Here is a 22,460-nt window from a genome sequence, read left to right on the forward strand (position 1 = left end):
TATCTACTTTAAATATCCTTGTCCTTATTATTAGCACACCAGTTTTTGATTTTTAGTGAGAATTCAATTTTTTTATAAGAGAGAACTTATTGAGTGAAAAAAAATTGAATTCTCACTAAAAATCAAAAACTGGTGTGCTAATAATAAGGACAAGACATTTCATAAATGAATCATACTTTTCAATATTCAAAATCTTTATTTGTCACTAAGCAATACAAGTATTACAATAGACATCGTCAAAGTTTTTTTCTTTTTTTTTTCTAATAATACATACAGTTAATTTCCTGTTAGAGTAGGCCTAACAGCAAGAATGCACCAAGTGAGTAGCAATCACTCTTTAAAAAATAACAGTTAAACATAATTAACTCTAAAATAAATAAATTAACAATTTACATGTCAATGATCAAAAATAAAATCTGTAAATATAATAACAATAAAATCTTTAAATATAATAACAATTAAATATTTAAATATATTAATATTAACATTGATGTTCTAAAAACATAGGGAACTAATATCACAGGCCAGATAATCGTCTATGGAATAAAAAACATTTTCCTTAAGCCATTGTTTTATAATAGAAACAAATTGTTTAAAGGGTACAATCCATGCCTTTTTTGGCCATTTATTGAATAGTTGTATCTTCATACATATGTGGCTGCTCTTTGTTTTTTCCAATCTTACAAAAGCTAAATCTAATTGATAGTTATTCCTAGTATATCAACCGCAGGGGGCTCACGCTTGCGTGGGTTCGTGGCCTGGGCGACCACGCGGACCCTAGCTCTCCCAGAGGGGAGGTAACTGCCCGGTGTCAGACCCGGCACTTCAGGTAGACCACAGTTATGGACGACTGGTAAGCGCCAGCCCCTTAGGGGGAGCCTCCAGTGACATTCCCTCCATTCAGGGTGGGGGGGGTGTTTAGCTCTCAGTGACGCCGTTAATTCCGCCTCTCCTCAACTACCTGTAACTGTGGTTGTGACTGAGTCCTACCTGTTGTGTTCGACTGACATTTTGTGAGGCATATCCTCGACTTTGGAAGTAGCCTCGTCCTGGGAGGTGAAATACCTAGCCCCCAGAGGGGAGGTAAATGCTCCGTGTTGGTATCGGCATTTTCAAGTTGGCCACAGACATGGTCGACTGGGCATCGGGTCCCAGTGACATTCCTTTATCCAGGATGGAGGGGTGTTTAGCTCTAGGAGAGATGGAAGTACATCATAATCTCTAACCTACCTGTGTCTGTGGTACTTTGGGCTTCGGCCTGCTTGTGGTGTGCGACCAGCATTCAGTGGGCAAATCCTCGACTTTGGAAGTAACCTTTCCTGGAGGTGAAAACGGGCAAGTACCCGCAGCTCACAGGGACACTCAAGGGCAACGTAACTTTCCGCAGTGTGAGGGCAACGGTTTGTAGGTACTTATGCAAACCTATCCCTGTCTCTGAGCACGGACGGTATGGTTATCTTGAGTGTGGGGGGTTCTTCCCGGAACCTCAATTGAGACAAGGGTGTCGCCACCTCTGGTGGATAGGTTCATCCGGGTGGGTCCCACTTCTATACCTGCCTCCTTTTGGGAAACCCTGATGGCCTGGCAGTGATGTTGGGTCTGACGGGCAAACGAAGTAGATCGGGTGCTGGGTCCGAGCCCGCCAGGGGTATCTGGGGATCTATCGCTCTGGATATCTCTGGTTCCCAGCAATGGGTCAGGCCTCGATCGGGCAGCGGTGTAAATGGGAGATTGGGGTTCCCCCCGTCAGCGTGCTGATGGTCCCCTTCCTCCTGGCTATTGATGGCGGGTTCTGCCTGTCAGGGATGAGATAGGTCCCGAGTGTTGCTTGCACTAAATGCGTCGGGGCGCTCTACTATGGACCTCTAGGTTCCGACCTAGTGGAACCCAGGTGGAGTGACGCTTAAACAAGCAGCCGGAATCCCTGGTTAGGATTGAGGGGCAACCCTCTTTCCGAAGGGTCTGCTTCGGCAGCCGGCGAGCCTGATGACCTTAAGTCATCCGCCCATGATGTGCTAAAGGTTGATGCGTAAGCTTCGGCCTACATCATGGGGCCCGGGTATGTCCTGAAGGATAGGTACCGGGTAAGCAGTCAGGGGGCTTCGGCTCTCATGACAAGAAATCTAAATCTAAATCTAAATCTAAATCTATTCCTAGTATAGTACTGATGAGTTTCGTTTCTAGTTGGAAAATTTGTCAAAGACTCCTTAACATCTATTAGACAACAGTAAATATATAGATTAGGCAAAGTCATTATTTGTAATTCTTTGAATATTGGTTTACAAGACTGTCTTTGTGGTATATTCTTGATTGCTCTCAGTGCCTTTTTTTGCCATCCAAGAGCAGTCTGTGCACTGCAAGAGTTGCCCCATAAGGTTATACCATATCGTAGATGGGAATGAAAAAAAGCATAGTATGCAGTAATCAGCATATCTGCAGTAACACAGTGTCTTAGTTTTCTGAGAAGACAAACCACTCTGGCCAGTTTCTTACACAATTGCTCTAAGTGACTATCCCAACTTAGTCTGCTGTCTAAATATATACTGTATATAAATATACTTACTCGGTATTTTCCGATTTATCACCGTTATTTTCAACGCCAGTGGCATTTTGTGTTTGAGACAACAAACACTTTAAGGGAAAGTAATTTAAATCCCTCAAATTAGGAAGAATTCTTGTCAGGCCAACAAAAATCTCAATAGTATTTTCACGGGGGTGAGTATAATATAACTCTACGAGCACATGCAGGATTTCCTGAGCGCTCTTTGAACTCTAAGCCCTCAATTATATTACAAAATTTGTTAGTTAAAACTATGGACCATCTTCAGTATTGATCCCGGGATTTTATCGGCTCCTGAGCACTCCAAGGAAGAAATTAGAGTGTGGCTGGTTCTAGGAACACTTACTATTCTCTCAAAACAGGCTAGGCCTATTGAGAAAATAGTTATATTCACTCCAGGCATTTATGTCACATAATTTTGACATGAGTTGCCCCATAACAGTTTATAAATGAGCATCGTTTGTAATCAAGACAAAGACATTTTATCCTTGTTTGATGACTTACCAGTGAAGTACTGATAGAAGGCCCGCAGCCCGTAGGTCTGTATCAACTCTAGTCCATGAGCCAGTGTCATACAGACAGTGAAGTCAGACATCATGGCTCCTACCCTGGCTTTGTTCATCCCATTAGGAGGCCGTGAACGCATCTTCTCACTTGCTTTCAACAGCTATGAGGAAATTCAATACATTTTCAGGAATTCTATTAAAGGTTAGATAGTTAGTACTACAGTCATATTAACAGTAAGGGAAATTCTTTTTAGGTAGGTTGTCAATGTACCATACAAAAACTCTCACAACCTAAGATGAAATCAAAAGAAAATAAGTGGATGCTATTCCTACTTTAAGTTTTTAGGTATATAAGCCATTTTTGTTTGGAACGAATAGAATGCTGGTGTAAGAAAGAAAACAGCTGCACATGGTGCCGGTATAGAGTCTCGTGTTCCTGGTTAGAAACCAATGAGAACCTCTTTAGCGAAGGAGTGGGGGGGCGTGACGTCACTCTTCTCTTGAGGGAACACCATTACCAACACGATACGAAATGAAGCCATCGGTGTTCGGGGCATAGTGGTTAGCGTACTCGACTGATGTCCATTAGGTATCCAGATGGAATCCCACCATTGTCAAAGATTTGGCTTAGAATACGATTACTTTCTTAACTATACATCTTTTGTTAGAATTTGAAGCATTTTTAATTTTAGTTTATGAACAGAACTAATTTGTTTATTAGTAAGCCTTCATTACATTATTATCTTGTATCTTTTTTATATTATCAGCAAGTTAGGTTATGACAGTTTAATTTTATAATTACAAAGTAAATTTTATAATTAAAAAATTATTACATTATTTTAACATTAATTTTACAAATTGTCTTAAATCAACTTGAGGGGCTCTCCCACAATCCCCCACTCCTTTGCAGAAGAGGTTCTCATCAGTTTCAGACCAGGAAGCTTAGACTGTAGTATGGTGCTGGTGGCACAATTTAACCAAGTATTCTTGTTATTTTCTTTTTCTACAACTAGGCTTAGCTACAAATTTAACAGGGGGATGGAATATATACTTGACCAAAATTTGACTGTGGTGGGGTAAATAAAGGGGGTATATAGTACTATATAAATAAATACGACTATGAAGTATTGTAAAAGGCTTGATGAAATGTGATACAACACGATGGGTGATGTATCTAAACAATTGTCTAGCAGGGACCTCTTGGACCAAGTATATTTTGCACAAACACAATCTCTTGTGTATGTGATATAATAAGACAGTTCAGAATAAATATTTTAAACAATGATGTAAGCAAGACAGTAAGGTTGGTAAAACAATAATAATTATGTTTGCTAATTACATTAATCATAATATCTCACCTGAAACTTTGTGATGTTCAAAACATTACACGTTATTAGACGAGATTCTCTCAAGCTTTTCGCATAACGTTCAAAAATCTGAAACAAAACAATTTTTTTTTTATTATTAGAATCAGATTCTGCGTAATTTGTTATGAATAAGTAATGCGTTAGTCAATACTTGTGTACATGTTGCTCGAAATCGAGCAATTGCAAAGAAGTAAAAAGTTATTTAAAAACGAATAAAAGTCACAATTTCCGATGAGTTTAAAAGACTCAACTCATAGATTATGTACCTAACCTAATCATCATAAAGTTAAGTCCGTGTTTCCTACAAAATAGTGGCACTTCGGCTAGCATCCTTGTTCATTGTTTGTGGGAATCTTCATATTGTAGGTGTTCTTCATTATACAGGGTGTTCATTTGAAAACTGTCCATATCTGTTGTGTGCAAAGGTAAGGCTTTTAACACTTGTTTGTTCTCATTTCCCCCTAATTTGGACATGCCAAATCCAATAAAATTATTTTCAATTTTGAAAAATGCCCCAAAAGGGCCCAATTTGGGGGGTAGGGGTGCTTTTTGAGAAATTTTCAAATGTAAACATGGGTTGTGTGATACATCAATTTAAAGGTCTAATCACCCCGATCATTTTGGTGCAAAAAAAGTTTAATTATCTTTAACCGTATTTACAGGGTGGGTCAAAATGTTTTAAAAAAGGACTTAAAAAAGGATTATGTTTTTCTACTGCAATTTTTAAACGGTAAGAGATAGAAAGAAAACTTAAATACGTAAAATGTATGTTAAATACCCCCGCCGCAGCAAACCTGCCGACTAAGCGAATTTCCATTTGTCTGAATTGATTTTCAGTTAAATATATTTTAATAACATTAGGTTTAACGAGTACCTAGGTTTGCTGCTACAAGGAAACTAATAAAGTGTGTTTTTGAGTAAAATATTGATAGCTTAGTACAAAATAAATAAATTTGCCAAGTTTGATCAAAATATATTCATAAACAAGCAAACTACAACATTTGACAATATTCTCCATAAGAATAACATGGGAATTTTAAATTAACAATTTTTTTAATTTTCTCCGTTACTAATAATTGAACAAAAATACTTTTATATACTAAATTATTTGTTTTTTTAAGCTCTTTAAAAAGGTCTAAAGAGAAATTGGGAAATTTTGTGTTTTGAGGGTCAAAAGTGAGAAAAACCAATTTTTACCCCATAAAACCCCCCGTAAAGCCCCGTTCCCATGGTCCGATCGTGCTGGTTCGCGAACTCATTCAAGTTTATCCCGCTTTACACCTTTAAACCAAATTTCATCAAAATCGGACAAAAATTACTCAAGTTATCGCGTTCACGGACGTATATATATATATATATATAAGTCTATATATATATATATACATATATAAAAATTTGAACGAATAGTGTTTTTGGCCTCTGGGGACATCAAAATGAAAAAGTAAATCGGTCCCGGGTCTAGGTCTTACCGTGCCACCTACGGTAATAGCTACTTCCCTATAGGGAAATTCGCTAAAAAGGAACTTTCACGTGGTATGAAATTTGTTATACCTTGCTATTTAAGAATTTTGAGTTTTCAGCTTTCTTTTATTCTTAAAATTTGAGATTTTTTTAAAATTAGAAAATAACTTGAAAAATGCCCTTACTACAAGTTATCTTAAAGAGTAGCTCAAGAATAAGCTTGGAAAGAAATTTGGCGCTGTTCCGTTCAGTAGTTAGGGTAATACGGTACTTAACTTCAAAGTCCTTTTTTAAAACGTTTTGACCCACCCTGTAAATACGGTTAAAGATAATTAAACTTTTTTTGCACCAAAATGATCGGGGTGATTAGACCTTTAAATTGATGTATCACACAACCCATGTTTACATTTGAAAATTTCTCAAAAAGCACCCCTACCCCCCAAATTGGGCCCTTTTGGGGCATTTTTCAAAATTGAAAATAATTTTATTGGATTTGGCATGTCCAAATTAGGGGGAAATGAGAACAAACAAGTGTTAAAAGCCTTACCTTTGCACACAACAGATATGGAAAGTTTTCAAATGAACACCCTGTATAGGATGATAACGATAGTATTTTTTTTATCTCTATTTCTTCTACTTGGTGGCGTTCTATTACTTTCCTATGGTTTCCATGGTTAACAAATCGGTTCTATCAATGATTGCTCAAGAATTACAGTACCCTGTCAATTAGTTTTTCTTATTTGGAAAAATATATCAAATTGCCCAAACTTTCTCGATTTTTTACATTGTAATATATACAAATATAAATTAAAATAGTAAATATTTAATTTTTAAAAATCAGTAAATTAAATGTACCGAATGCGTTTTGTTGAAGTGAAAAATAAATAACAGCAATTAAATAATACAGCTGATCAAAATATAACCTTTTTTTGCCTTTTTTAGTAATCATAATTTTCTAAGCAACTCCCAGTTTGGCTTCAGAGCCGGTTTATCAACTATCGATGCTTGTAAGTCAGTTGTTGATGACATTCTGAATGCTTTTGAATCACACGCCTTTTTAGAGTTAACTTTAGTAGATTTAAGTAAAGCATTTGATTGTGTTTCTCATAGCCTGTTGATTGATAAGTTAAGTTACTATGGTGTAAAAGATAAAACTTTAGATCTATTTAAATCATATTTAGGAAATAGATATCAGATGGTATCAGCCAACAATAAAACCTCTCAGTGGAAAGAAGTCACAGCAGGAGTACCCCAGGGTTCTGTACTTGGCCCTTTTTTGTTTTTAATTGCAATAAATGATCTTCCATCTAATCTTCCTTCAAAATCAGTACTGTATGCAGATGACACCTCCTTAATAGTCTCAAGCAAATCTTTGCAAGAGGTAAAAATTAAAACTGAGGAGATGAAAATAGCAGCCGATAGTTGGTTTAAGGCAAATAAATTTTCAGTAAACAATGACAAAACTGTTTCAATTATTTTTTCACAGACAAATCTTGTATCTGAAGTATCAAATGCTAAACTGCTAGGAATCATATTAGACTGTAAGTTATCTTGGCGTAGTCATACTGAAATGGTTGTTGCAAGGTTAAGTAACTCTTTGTTTCTGCTCAGGAGGTTGAAAAATCATGTTAGTTTAAGTATGTTAATTAATGTTTATTATGCATTCTTTCATTGTCACTTAGTTTATGGGGTAATTTTGTGGGGCAGTGTAGTGGGGCAGTTAACGTTTTTAAAAAACAGAAAAAAGCAATCCGTATCCTAGCTGGCATAAAAAGTAGAGTTAGTTGTAAGACCTTTTTTCCTGAATACAAAATTCTTACTTTACCAAGTGTGTACATTTTGCAGAATATCATTTTTGTAAAAACAAATATTGAACAATTCTCATCTCGCTCATTAACTCACAATCATTACACCAGACTAAGGAATAATTTAGAGTTACCATCATTAAGACTGGCCTCAACACAACGCAGCTATAAATATTTACAACTTAAACTTTTCAATGCCCTCCCTGAAAATGTACGCAACTTGCCTATTAAGTCACTGAAAAATGTATTGACCGATTTTTTGAACAGAAAGGTTATCTACTCTATCGAGGAATTTTTATCTTTCAAACATGATGATTTTCTGTAAAATTCTAATTGTTAAGTAGGGTATTGTTTCTAAAGTATGTAATAATGGTTTCATGAACTGTGATATAATAGTCTTTCATTATAATGTTATTTCTGTGAACTTTATTTAAAAATTTATTGTTATTTAGTTTTAAGCTGTATCTTACTGCCAATTTTAGCCTTAATTATTTTGTTATAGGCACTTACCCAACTTGTTTGCTTAACTATAAACAGTATTATTATCATCATTATCAATACATCTCAAATACTTTTGTACAAAAACCCAGTATTATTAGTTTATTAGTATAGCATGTTCATCTATTTACACTTGACTCTGTACATTGTACTTTGAATTGTATATTATCTCCATTGACCTGGCCTATTGTATGACATGTATACTTAATGGCAATAAACTATTTGAATTTGAATTTGAATTTGAAACAATTATGTTCCTCATAACGATAACATGGGAACTTTAAAAGCCACTGGGACAGAGCCCAAGGGACGTTTTCAAAAATGTAAGGCCAGTTTGCACGTCTACGCGACACGCTCTTTCCAATGAGACGTCAATGGATAAAATCGGTTAAGAAATGGCAGAAGAGTTCAACCGACAAAGTTTCATGTAGCGTATTAATTATATAGATTATAACAAATAAATTCTAAACCGTATTCCCAGTGTTTTGTCTCCTCTTAAACTCACATTAAAAACATAAATTTAAATATTACATATTTTGAGTAACATACAGGGATACTCACAAGTAAGTATTGCTCTCGGAAATCTATGATATTCTTAGAGAGAGTGAGAGAGATGGGTTCAACTTGTTTAGCGTGTGTGTATGGAGTGACATCGGTCGAATCTTCCCCTCGTAGCTCCAACATTGCGATCCTCAGATTCTGTACAACCTGCGGACAGAGTGGTGATCGGTAAACATAACATAACAGAATAGCCTCATTGATTATGAACACAAATTGTATGTTAGAATAATCAAACAAACAGGCAAACGCTTGAACAAATAGGATGAGTAGCTGGGCACTAATATTCCCAATACATAAGGGTGTTTTTTTTTTTAACCCAACATAAGAGGCCTAGATACAAAGCTGGAAGTTAGAAGTAATCTCACTGTTTTTACCACTCAGCATTTATTCATTATCAGTTCAATAAACTCTCAAGCGTGAAGATACCTCAATACAATTTAGTGAAGCTAAAGTTGTACGGTTATTTTATTTTGCTAAATGGTTTAGGTTACATTGCTTTGTCGAGTGATCCTTTTAGCGAACTTCCTATATAGGAAATATGCTATTTTAGTAGCACACTGCTATAGGTTCGGACTTCTGGAGGAGTCCATCATCAAGTGTGATAAAAACATCAGGTCATCTATCAGATTTGGCTACCGGCGTAACTGCATGTGTCCCCAGTGATAAGACTGGCCAGTTTTTACAGTATTATAATCGTTTTCTGTATTTTTGTCATGTGATTGTGTTATGTGAGTTTATTTATTTATCTCTCAACTGTTACACCACTTTATAATCATACATGGATGTATATGTTTGTTTTCAATGTCAACGACGTATCTAGCCAAATCGGATAAATTACCTGATGTTTTTATCACAACTGATGATGGACTCCTTCAGAAGTCTAAAACTACTAAAAACTAACTACAGGTCGGCCGCTTGGAAAGCAACCTCCTCTTAGATGCGCAACAAATCCTTGTGCAGTTCGCTATCTGTCCGGCCCACCTATGGTGTACTACTTAAAAAAATATCACTTGACAAAGCAAGGTAACCTAAACAATGTAGCTTGAATTTAGTGATCCAGAGGCACCATGAAATTATATTTTTCTGGTCATCTCCCAATATGGGATGTGATTGTCAAGCCAATTTACAAGCTAATTTATTTGTTTCAAGACTAAACTTTTTAAATTAAAGCTAAGATTGTAATCCAGAAAAAATTATCAGAGAAACCAATATCATATGCAATATATTATATTATTAAAGTGATACAATCAAATTTTATGTAAACGGTTAAGGTCATTTACCAAATAAAAATATAGGCATATGGCATATCAAAATGAAGCTTAGAGTGTGTACATTTGCCGAAAAGTATTGACATGAACAAATTTCCTAAGGGTTCTGCCCCACAGGCTGATTTCCAAAGAGCTACGCCTGGCATGCTTCCAATGTTTAAATGATTTAATTTTAATTTAGTTAATGAAACGAATGAAACAGCTGGTCAGTACAATGAACTGGTGTTTGTTTATTTACTTGAAATAGATGTTTGTGATGCTTTATGTAGATTGAGGAGGGTTATGTTTGGTTTTAAAGTGAGGTTGTATACGTTTTGTTAAGTATTGCTCAAAGTTTCATTTTTCAATTTATATAGTAAGCTACATGTGAAGAGGGTTGACTATTGAAGAATTTTGGTAAAACATGTCATTCATGAGTCATCAATATGAAGCAATAATTGCTTCAATTATTGATGCAATGCTACACTAAGGTATGTTGTCATATTCTTATGGATCTATTACATCAAAAGTAGGGGTTTGAAAGTAAATAGGGTTACGCTTTTAAATCAGTTTATATTTTCAAACTAAATCATAGAGTTGCTGTATTTTAAAACGCACATCAGCACCACTTTAATAGCTCTCTAGGTAACATTTTCTTCCCGTTGCAAAGCACGGGTATAGCAGCTTGTATTATGGTAAAATTGTACAGTAAAAAAATGATTACTTACTTCAACCACAGCTTTAATATTTGATCCTGGGGTAGCAGATAAAGCTACAACTCGAAAGATTGCACCAGCTGTCTCTAGTTCTTTGATGACCTGAAAAATGTATAATGAATTCTATATTATCAATACTAAATTTCAACAGAAAGCTAACCTTAATTTGATGTCTTACCAGGCATCAACTGAAAGATCACCAAAGTACTTGCAATTCAATTTTCGTAGGACCACCTTACACTCGCATTGCAATAACTCACAATTGGTATTTGTTAATTTTCACACCTCCATTTTTGTTTTTTGTTTATTTTGCCATGGTTGAGCTATCTATTGTTACTGTTGTCATTGGATGTTACCATTGTCATTGTAATGTTTTACATCATTGTTTCTGTTTTTGTTAGTTTTTCATTGTATAGTTGTTACATATTGTTACTATCATTGGATGTTTCCATTGTAATTGTTCTCATAGTTTATGTCATGTTTAATTGCTGCATTGCTTCTCTAGTCATGTTTGGATTTATTTTTCCTGTCACTGATGTTGTTTTTGAAATGTTGAATCAATTTAGATCTAAATTTTTTTATAACATTATTACCACATGGTCATTGTATCTCCACATTGAAATTGGTGATATGCCGTTGGAATGAATAAATAAATCAAATAAACTTGACAAACATGGCCTCACGTCGCTTGAAAGTTAGTTTTTTATCACTTGGCCAACAACGCCATTCGACAAATTGCCTACTACGCCCTCTCGGATGACTTTGATACAGAGCTTTTAAAATCAGATTAACACACATTTACGTAACACAAAATCTTTACTTTTGATGACACAAAAATGTTACTCAACTTCAACTATCTCTAGATGAATTCAAGTACAAGTAAAATTTTGACACTATAGGCCTATTCAACTATTCAACAACAATTACTACACAAACATAAGCTTACATGGCAATAAGAGTACTCCTTGGTGGCTCGGTGAGCTTCGTCAATAACAACACATTTAAAGGCTGCTCCACAAGCAGGGGGGCAAGCTTTGGTTCGTAGGTCATTGGCCATGACTTGCGGAGTCAAGAAAAACACTCTCTTGGACTTCCAATGCTGCAGACGGTCAGTGGCATGCATGGCACCTGCAGAATGGAAACAATTGTCAACATTTTGGGCTTAACACTTTTATATGTTATTACTATTTTGTTTTGGTAGCCAATGCTGATTGTATTTAAATTCTGTTTGTTGAAACATAGACAAAATCACTTGAAATATGATTACGGAAGACTATAACCATTCTATGAACAACTTAGTTGGAACAATGAGCAAAAAGCAGTTTGCGGTTATTGACCTTTAACTTATTTGTAGGCTGATTTCATGGAAGATGATAAGGTTGTTTTAGTGGATATTGAGTATTTGTTAACAAATACAAGGTATTTTACCTTAGCCTATAAATAATGGTTAGGTTGTAAAATTAATCCATCGGTAACAAAGGCAAAATGTCTGCTTTTAGTTATAAATTTATGTCTGTGACACGGTCAGACCCTGAAGACCAAGTTTGTAATGTCAGTGCTAGTGACAGTGGAAGCCTTAATTCCTAAGTAAAATTAAATACGGTATCTACAATTACATTACATATAACTTTTGAATCAAATACACTCTCGAGAATGAAGGTTCTTTAAGAATATATGTTGTTTAAACAGTTTACTTGATCCAATCTAAACAACAGATTAAAAAAATAACATTAGCTTAAAATGGCTTTTTTTGGCCAAACACCAAATTTTAGTAAAAAAAAAAGGTTTAAAGGCATATGGGGTGTCCCACAAAGATGTTACTGTTGTTGGACACCAACACAAGTAGTGACAAAGTGACACTACCCCCTCCCCCCCAGTCTCATTATTATTTTAACTATTCAGAGAAAATGGGGGACCTTTAAAATAAAAACACAATGAGCAACAAAAGTTTGCTAGCATGATAAAATAATGCATAGCCATTGTGATCTACCACTACCCAATCTCTTTAATTACATCAATTTTTCATGAAATATCCAAAATTTATTTGATGTGGTATTTTTGCAAATGAAACTGATTTTTAAAGAAAATTCAATAGTACTATTATGTGGAGTTTCAACCCTTCGATGCATCTGGTATATTAATTCAAAAATAGCAACCTATTGGTGAGAAACTCTATATCAAAATAAAGTAATAAACTAATTTCTCGTCGGAGAGAACTTACCTCAAATACTTTATTTTTTTTTATACTCAACAGTGCAAAACTTTTTTCTACAATCCCTACGTGCTCACCAGTCATTTCTATCGTGTCCTTTATGGGAATGGCCATGATATCATGGCATGCTCGTATCTGTTGAGCCACCAGCGGCCTCGTTGGGGCCATAAACACAATCTTGCCCTGCGGAAACCATCGGTAGAAGTTGTACATGACTACGGCAGCGATGAACGTCTTTCCTAGACCTGCGGCATCCCAAACCATGCAGGAACCATATGTATTTCAAGTTTAAGTATTTATTTAAAATAAACTTGGACTGAAATAACTCCAAGCAACTCAGAAATTGTAAACTTTTCAGAAATGTGACGTAAAAAATAGTTTTTATTGTGAAAGATGGTAAGGTTTTAAATTTAAACAGTAAACTATATTTCTTTTAAATGTTACAAACTTACTTAGCTATTGACAACCGAAGGTCTGCCTGATTCTGAATTCTAAAAAGCTCGATCAGGGTATCATCAGCCCCTGCCATACAAAAAGGTTTTTTGGGATATTTGGGACGTTATTAAGTCATTTTCAGGGATAAGTTACTTTATATGTGGAAATATAAGTAAATTAAGCATCATATCACATCGGTGAATTTGGTCCGGTTTGAACTTGTTACAGTAAAATGAAATATTTACATATTACATCAGTACACACTGTTGTTAGCTAACAAAAGATGTTGGTTTGTCGACACTACACATCACAGTTGGTAGTAACAAGAAATTAGATGAACCTCACTTATTATGCCCAAAATCTCAGCGTAAAAACTTAATACATCAGCAGAGAAAATTCTCATGGTTCAGAAAATGTATTACTTGCTTGGTAAAAATATTGAACATTGTCAAATTACAAAATCTAGGGATAGGCCTACATAAAAAGATTTCGTCGGTTTTCAAGAACATCCGAGACCAAACTATAAGGTACTGTTCCAGGAGATCGGGGATATTCAGGAATCGTAGACACACAGTAAACTAAAACTTTCAGTACTTTATTTTCTTAATGTTTTTGCAAATCGCATGTGCCATTACAGTAGTAGATTACCAGTTTACACTTTACCAGTTGGCAGACTGACGAGGGTGTTGTGGAAGAGAGCCGAATGGATGATGGTTTTCTGGTACTGCCTCACAGGATAGTTGGTCGGGTAGACGTAAGTCTCGCCAGCCGCTAAATGGAACCCGTCAGCACCTTGACCTGGAGCTTGGTAGAACACATCCGTTGCTGGTGTAGGTGTGAATGACGCATTACTGGAAAACATCCGCTTATTGGGTATAATTTGTTTAAAAAATTAAAAGTAGGCTACCTGAATGGTTCATTTGAGTATGTTCAGTCCAAAAGGTTAAAGTTGTGGCTTAAGTTTTAATTCATAAAGATTGGCACCTTTGAAAACCAGACTGGGGGTTAATTATGCTGTTTATGACATTAGGAACATTTAAAACGTTTACTGACCACTGATCTTCCTGTTTTGAACAATGAGGTTGCGGTTGGAAAACATCTGGCTGCTTGGGAACAATCACCTCATTCTTTTCTTTTTCCTTTTGCTCGGCTGCTCTTCTGGGAAGTTCAACCTCATTAAAATATCTGAAAAATAACACAAGGCTTGATTAAAAAGAAACTTAGGCTAGGCTTTCCATGGTCGAATCACACTAGTTTGCAAACTCACTCAATTACGTAATGTTTATTTGATTGGTTCATCCAGATACTCTGAATCCAGGTAATTTACTAGAGTACTAAAGGCCTAACTTACCTAGGTATACGGTACATAATAAATCGAGAAAACTAAGCTTATGGCTTCTGGGAATCCAAAAACAAAAATGTACGTTAAAGCAGACCTAAAGTCTTGCGAAAAAGAGTATGGTAATGGCTAATCCCTAATGACAATTTCCCTAAAAGAACAAACTTTTGTTCAAATATAATATAAAGAATATAGGTACTAACTTATTTGTTCATTTTCTCTTCGACAAGAGAACTGAGATGTGTCTTTACCTGAGACTTTCTTCTTGGATTCTAGCAAGTATATCATCTTCACTTTCATCTTGAAGTAGTTTATTTAACTGTGTATCCATCCATATAACAGAACTAGGCTAGTGATCTGAAATGAGGATTTTATTTAAAATTTTCAATGGTTAGACAAAATAGATAGAAAACATAGGTATACATTTTAAAGCCTACTAAACAAACTTGAACCAATTACAGTAAATACATCCTACTCACAAACTGTAAAGAACTACCTAGGCAAAAAATATTACCTGGTGAAATCAAGTTACCTCACTCTTAAATTTCAATTTGTTGTTAAAGAATTGTCAATTCAACAAACCTGTCAAATGACAATTGAGGTACGGTAGTAATCAAAAACAAAAAAAAAACCTAAAAATTTTTACTTTCTGACTATCTTTTCCTATAGGGTAGCCTTAAGGTTTTTTTTTCTTTAAAATTTAAAATGTTTAAGACTCTTTTGAGACTTTTGACACTCTGGACTCAAACTCAGCCGGGTTAGTGTCGTCCGTTTTCTTAACTGATCAGTTGTAACCATAAATGTTTTGTATTTGTGTTTGTGTCGTGTTTAAATGTTTTTATTTATTTTCATGTTGCATAATATGACGCTCTTCATATGAAGAAAGAAAAACGTCCTTGTACAGCCTGATGATGGCTCCACAAGGAGCTGAAACTAGTTGTATTCACAACAAGATTGGATTGCTTAATAGCAGGTATCTGAACCTTTTTAATATTATTTGGCAATCCAGAGGCTAACATCTACAGTGAATATTAATAGTGTGATATGATAGCCATTCGTTAAAGTTGTTGAAAAAATATAAAGATTGAAATTCTTCAATTTAAACTATTTTTAAAATTTAAAATGTGCTGTGTGCTATTGAGGCGATACCAGAAGATGATGATGACCCTACAATCGTGTGATGCAAAGAAGAAGATCACCGAGATTGCAAAAGGGATATAACTTAACAATTCAAACTCTATTTAAAATCATAAAAACTTATACACCCATTCTTGAGTTATGACTCGGAAAAATCACTGGTCGCAAGTTACTTTAAAAGATGATTGGAAAAAGTGGAGAGAACGTTGTTCTTACGGGTTCCTATCCCACTGCATCATTGTAGGGCCTACATAGGCCTCCTCAATAAAAGACTACCCTATCTAAATACAGTAGGCTACTAAATATTGGATTTTGCTTTTCTTATTGACTTTCCAATGCAAAATAGTTGGGCTATGTTACTTTTGTGGGTAAGCTTGACCTTAAATAACCCAAGTTAAAACCTTAACGATATTAGGCTAAAGGTTTCTAATGTATTATCAACTATGTATGCCTAGCCTAACAAACAAATGGCGAAGCATTAATATTATTATTAAATATTAAGGACAGAAAAAAATGAACTTTTGACACAAAATCCCTATAAAAATCTTCATTTCGCCCTCTTTTCCTCAAAATTTTCCTGGGGGAAAGCCAGACCCCCCTGCAATTATAATGGGGAGAGGGGAATTCCATATTCCCCAAACCCCAGAGGATCCCAGAGCCTGCACCACATGTGAAGCCTGTATTCTCAAAATTCTGCCCTGTGTCCAAACAATAAGGAAATAGCAAAGTAAATTGTATTATTGCAAACTGTGGCCCCACTATGTTAATAAGTTTTGTGCCAATAAACTGACAGCATTTTATGTTTACTTGTAGTTCAACATAGGCTACACTTTCAAGGGAAATTGGTACAAACCCAAGTATTGTGGATGGGCCGGAATCGAACCCGTCCCTCCCGCACCGTCAGGTTACCACCTTTGGTTAGGGACAAATCGGGACAGACCTCCCTCCACTCGGATTAACTTTGGCTAAATACAGGCACAAGGGACCGAAACCGGGACTGTCCCGACAGAACCGGGAGAGGTGACAACCCTGCGCACCATAGTCAGAGACGATAAGCACTAGGCTAGCAATACCTTAACTAGTAGGCCTATTGTTGATAATGTTTTAACATTTTATATAAAGATCACTTACTGAAGGACAGCTTGACCCAGTTTCACCAAGCATTAATTAATTATGCCAAGGCATACATATTTTTTTAGGTTAAACACAACCTTAGGATTAGGCTACTTAGTAAACTCTAAACTAGGTATACAGCTTACGATTGCAACAGTGTCTTGAAACCATATCAAAAAATGTTCGCCATTGTAGGCTAGATGGATAGAAAATACATGACACAACCACTTTCATCCATCAGCTAGCTATATAAAACAATGTATTTAGATCAAATGGCTTACTCTAGAGTTTTATTTGAAATTGAATGAGGCCCTAACTTTTAACTTTACCTGCAAGCAAATTAATTGTTGTGATAGCCTGACGACAGTTGACAACTACTCTAATAAGATATAGTTATGGGACATGGGATACTTACTTGTCACTTACACCAAAATACAAACATTAAAACAAAACAATAATTTTAAGTAAGACAGTAATAAATGAATGAATGAAGTATACAGCTTACGATTGCAACAGTGTCTTGAAACCACATCAAAAAATGTTCGCCATTGTAGTCTTGTATTCTCTTGTATTCTTCTGTAGGCTTGTATTTGCTTTGTATTCTCCTTACTTTACTTTAAATTTTACACATTACGTGTTTTTCGTAACTTTACTCCTTGACCCCAAAACTTAGGTTTAATGTCAAAATTTGAAAGTTTTTACGAGCCCCATGTTATTCCTATGGAGAATAACATTTACCCCATAAAAACCACCATAAATCCCCGTTCCCATGGTCCGTTCATGCTATAGATTTACTCTGGTTTACTTAAGGTTCTATCCCCCTATCGTATTTACAACCCCCCCCCCCCCAAATATTAAATCCCCCCCAATGTTATTCTTACAGGTGCATAATTCTAAATCACGTTTACCCATTTCTAGAATGACTAGATCTGAAATTTGGCATGATTGTAGATCTTGCGCCCTTTCCGAAAAGTGAAATTTTACAAATATAACTCCCCCCCCCCACGAAATATAGAATCCCCCCCAATGTTATTCCTAAAGGTGCATCAATCTAAATCAATTTTACCCACTTCTAGATTAGCTAAAGATCTGTAATTTGGCTCAATTGTAGGTCTTGCGCCATGGCCCATTTGTATTTACCCCCAACCAAAAAAGGGGGCCTGTGGGCGTCGTATTTTCAACCCCCCCCCCAAATATTAAATCCCCCCCTAATGTTATTCTTACAGGTGCATAAGTCTAAATCTCGTTTACCCATTTCTAGATTAACTGGATATCTGAAATTTGGCATGATTGTTGATCTTGCGCCCTTTTCGAAAAGTAACATTTTACAAATATAACTCCCCCCCACGAAAATTAGAATCCCCCCCCCCCCAATGTTATTCCTACAGGTGCATCGGTCTAAATCAATTTTACCCACTTCTAGATTAGCTAAAGATCAGAAATTTGGCTCAGGTGTTGAGCCATGGCCCATTTCTATTTACCCCCAACCAAAAAAGGGGGCCTAGCGAGCCAAAGGCGAGTGACAGTATACAGCTTACGATTGCAACAGTGTCTTGAAACCATATCAAAAAATGTTCGCCATTGTAGGCTAGATGGATAGAAAATACATGACACAACCACTTTCATCCATCAGCTAGCTATATAAAACAATGTATTTAGATCAAATGGCTTACTCTAGAGTGTTATTTGAAATTGAATGGAGGCCCTAACTTTACCTGCAAGCAAATTAATTGTTGTGATAGCCTGACGACAGTTGACAACTACTCTAATAAGATATAGTTATGGGACATGGGATACTTACTTGTCACTTACACCAAAATGCAAACATTAAAACAAAACAACAATTTTAAGTAAGACAGTAATAAATGAATGAATGAAGTATACAGCTTACGATTGCAACAGTGTCTTGAAACCATATCAAAAAATGTTCGCCATTGTAGGCTTGTATTCTCTTGTATTCTTTTGTAGGCTTGTATTTGCTTTGTATTCTCCTTACTTTACTTTAAATTTTACACATTACGTGTTTTTCGTAACTTTACTCCTTGACCCCAAAACTTAGGTTTAATGTCAAAATTTGAAAGTTTTTACGAGCCCCATGTTATTCTTATGGAGAATAACATTTACCCCATAAAAACCACCATAAATCCCCGTTCCCATGGTCCGTTCATGCTATAGATTTACTCTGGTTTACTTAAGGTTCTATCCCCCTATCGTATTTACAACCCCCCCCCCAAATATTAAATCCCCCCCAATGTTATTCTTACAGGTGCATAATTCTATAAATCACGTTTACCCATTTCTAGAATGACTAGATCTGAAATTTGGCATGATTGTAGATCTTGCGCCCTTTCCGAAAAGTGAAATTTTACAAATATAACTCCCCCCCCCCCACGAAATATAGAATCCCCCCCAATGTTATTCCTAAAGGTGCATCAATCTAAATCAATTTTACCCACTTCTAGATTAGCTAAAGATCTGAAATTTGGCTCAATTGTAGGTCTTGCGCCATGGCCCATTTGTATTTACCCCCAACCAAAAAAGGGGGCCTGTGGGCGTCGTATTTTCAACACCCCCCCCCAAATATTAAATCCCCCCCTAATGTTATTCTTACAGGTGCATAAGTCTAAATCTCGTTTACCCATTTCTAGATTAACTGGATATCTGAAATTTGGCATGATTGTTGATATTGCGCCCTTTTTGAAAAGTAACATTTTACAAATATAACTCCCCCCCACGAAAATTAGAATCCCCCCCCCCCAATGTTATTCCTACAGGTGCATCGGTCTAAATCAATTTTACCCACTTCTAGATTAGCTAAAGATCAGAAATTTGGCTCAGGTGTTGAGCCATGGCCCATTTCTATTTACCCCCAACCAAAAAAGGGGGCCTAGCGAGCCAAAGGCGAGTGACAGTATACAGCTTACGATTGCAACAGTGTCTTGAAACCATATCAAAAAATGTTCGCCATTGTAGGCTAGATGGATAGAAAATACATGACACAACCACTTTCATCCATCAGCTAGCTATATAAAACAATGTATTTAGATCAAATGGCTTACTCTAGAGTGTTATTTGAAATTGAATGGAGGCCCTAACTTTACCTGCAAGCAAATTAATTGTTGTGATAGCCTGACGACAGTTGACAACTACTCTAATAAGATATAGTTATGGGACATGGGATACTTACTTGTCACTTACACCAAAATGCAAACATTAAAACAAAACAACAATTTTAAGTAAGACAGTAATAAATGAATGAATGAAGTATACAGCTTACGATTGCAACAGTGTCTTGAAACCATATCAAAAAATGTTCGCCATTGTAGGCTTGTATTCTCTTGTATTCTTCTGTAGGCTTGTATTTGCTTTGTATTCTCCTTACTTTACTTTAAATTTTACACATTACGTGTTTTTCGTAACTTTACTCCTTGACCCCAAAACTTAGGTTTAATGTCAAAATTTGAAAGTTTTTACGAGCCCCATGTTATTCTTATGGAGAATAACATTTACCCCATAAAAACCACCATAAATCCCCGTTCCCATGGTCCGTTCATGCTATAGATTTACTCTGGTTTACTTAAGGTTCTATCCCCCTATCGTATTTACAACCCCCCCCCCAAATATTAAATCCCCCCCAATGTTATTCTTACAGGTGCATAATTCTATAAATCACGTTTACCCATTTCTAGAATGACTAGATCTGAAATTTGGCATGATTGTAGATCTTGCGCCCTTTCCGAAAAGTGAAATTTTACAAATATAACTCCCCCCCCCCCACGAAATATAGAATCCCCCCCAATGTTATTCCTAAAGGTGCATCAATCTAAATCAATTTTACCCACTTCTAGATTAGCTAAAGATCTGAAATTTGGCTCAATTGTAGGTCTTGCGCCATGGCCCATTTGTATTTACCCCCAACCAAAAAAGGGGGCCTGTGGGCGTCGTATTTTCAACCCCCCCCCCAAATATTAAATCCCCCCCTAATGTTATTCTTACAGGTGCATAAGTCTAAATCTCGTTTACCCATTTCTAGATTAACTGGATATCTGAAATTTGGCATGATTGTTGATATTGCGCCCTTTTCGAAAAGTAACATTTTACAAATATAACTCCCCCCACGAAAATTAGAATCCCCCCCCCCCAATGTTATTCCTACAGGTGCATCGGTCTAAATCAATTTTACCCACTTCTAGATTAGCTAAAGATCAGAAATTTGGCTCAGGTGTTGAGCCATGGCCCATTTCTATTTACCCCCAACCAAAAAAGGGGGCCTAGCGAGCCAAAGGCGAGTGACAGTATACAGCTTACGATTGCAACAGTGTCTTGAAACCATATCAAAAAATGTTCGCCATTGTAGGCTAGATGGATAGAAAATACATGACACAACCACTTTCATCCATCAGCTAGCTATATAAAACAATGTATTTAGATCAAATGGCTTACTCTAGAGTGTTATTTGAAATTGAATGGAGGCCCTAACTTTACCTGCAAGCAAATTAATTGTTGTGATGGCCTGACGTCAGTTGACAACTACTCTAATAAGATATAGTTATGGGACATGGGATACTTACTTGTCACTTACACCAAAATGCAAACATTAAAACAAAACAATAATTTTAAGTAAGACAGTAATAAATGAATGAATGACAGTATACAGATTGTTGTGATAGCCTAACGACAGTTGACAACTAACTTACTCTAATAAGATATAGTTATGGGACATGGGATACTTACTTGTCACTTACACCAAAATGCAAACATTAAAACAAAACAATAATTTTAAGTAAGACAGTAATAAATGAATGAATGACAGTATACAGATTTGTTTTGTTTGTAACCTATAAATTTGAATAATTTACAAAACAAAAAGTAAATAAATAAATGTAGTAAACACCGCACTAAACAGAAGAGAAAAGTTATCAATACGTCTGTCATGAAATAATGCCATGTAGCTTCACATATTAAGAGTTTTCACCAAGGAATAATATTATATTTGAATAAGTACCATCTATCACCATCCATAGTTTTTTTGAACCTTTGAACCTTTTTTGGCACTACACATCACTTGTTCCCACAGGAAGGCAGGAAAATTCTTTTAAGATGTTCCCTCAAGTAAATATCTTGAGGCGTCCTTCTTGAATGAGGAAGAGGAAAGCCCGAAGAAGTCGATGTGAGTCGAAGCCTCTCCACCCAACCTCAGAAACCTGGACATCACGTGATGGTAGGAGTAATTTCTTGCTTGGAACCCTCTGGCGAATAACGATTTGGATCATTGGATCTGGTTCCTCTAGGGGCAGAGAATTCTATATTATTCAGCAAAGATGCGCAGTCGATGATACCATTCACGAGTTTGAAGAGAAACTGCAGGTCGTAACATCTCCTTCTCACACTGAGTGGTTGCAAATCATAGTATTTCTCCAGGGTGATAATAGGGACATCCTGAAAGTGGTACCCCAGTCTGAGACCAATCAGTCTAAAAATCTTTTTTGTATCTTATCTAGCA

At 36.0% G+C, this 22,460-nt stretch overlaps 1 protein-coding gene across 1 annotated transcript in view; it reads right to left on the minus strand.

Moving 5' to 3' along the window:
- LOC128989253 (Fanconi anemia group M protein-like) overlaps window positions 1–18,834 on the minus strand; it is a 38,865-nt gene extending 20,031 nt beyond the window's left edge. The window contains exons 1-10 of the mRNA XM_054411128.1: window positions 18,759–18,834; window positions 14,959–15,064; window positions 14,422–14,553; window positions 14,032–14,219; window positions 13,011–13,178; window positions 11,668–11,849; window positions 10,734–10,823; window positions 8,759–8,905; window positions 4,425–4,502; window positions 3,065–3,227 (exon numbers count right to left, since the gene is read on the minus strand). Coding sequence (XP_054267103.1) covers window positions 3,065–3,227; window positions 4,425–4,502; window positions 8,759–8,905; window positions 10,734–10,823; window positions 11,668–11,849; window positions 13,011–13,178; window positions 14,032–14,219; window positions 14,422–14,553; window positions 14,959–15,038 — 1,228 coding nt within the window. The 5' untranslated portion in view covers window positions 15,039–15,064; window positions 18,759–18,834. The remainder of the gene's footprint in view (window positions 1–3,064; window positions 3,228–4,424; window positions 4,503–8,758; window positions 8,906–10,733; window positions 10,824–11,667; window positions 11,850–13,010; window positions 13,179–14,031; window positions 14,220–14,421; window positions 14,554–14,958; window positions 15,065–18,758) is intronic.
- Window positions 18,835–22,460: the final 3,626 nt, after the last annotated feature.

This window comes from Macrosteles quadrilineatus, unplaced genomic scaffold, assembly GCF_028750875.1.
Source record: "Macrosteles quadrilineatus isolate MER2022 unplaced genomic scaffold, UCM_ALF_1.0 Scaffold_3__2_contigs__length_128488019, whole genome shotgun sequence".
NCBI lineage: Eukaryota > Metazoa > Arthropoda > Insecta > Hemiptera > Cicadellidae > Macrosteles > Macrosteles quadrilineatus.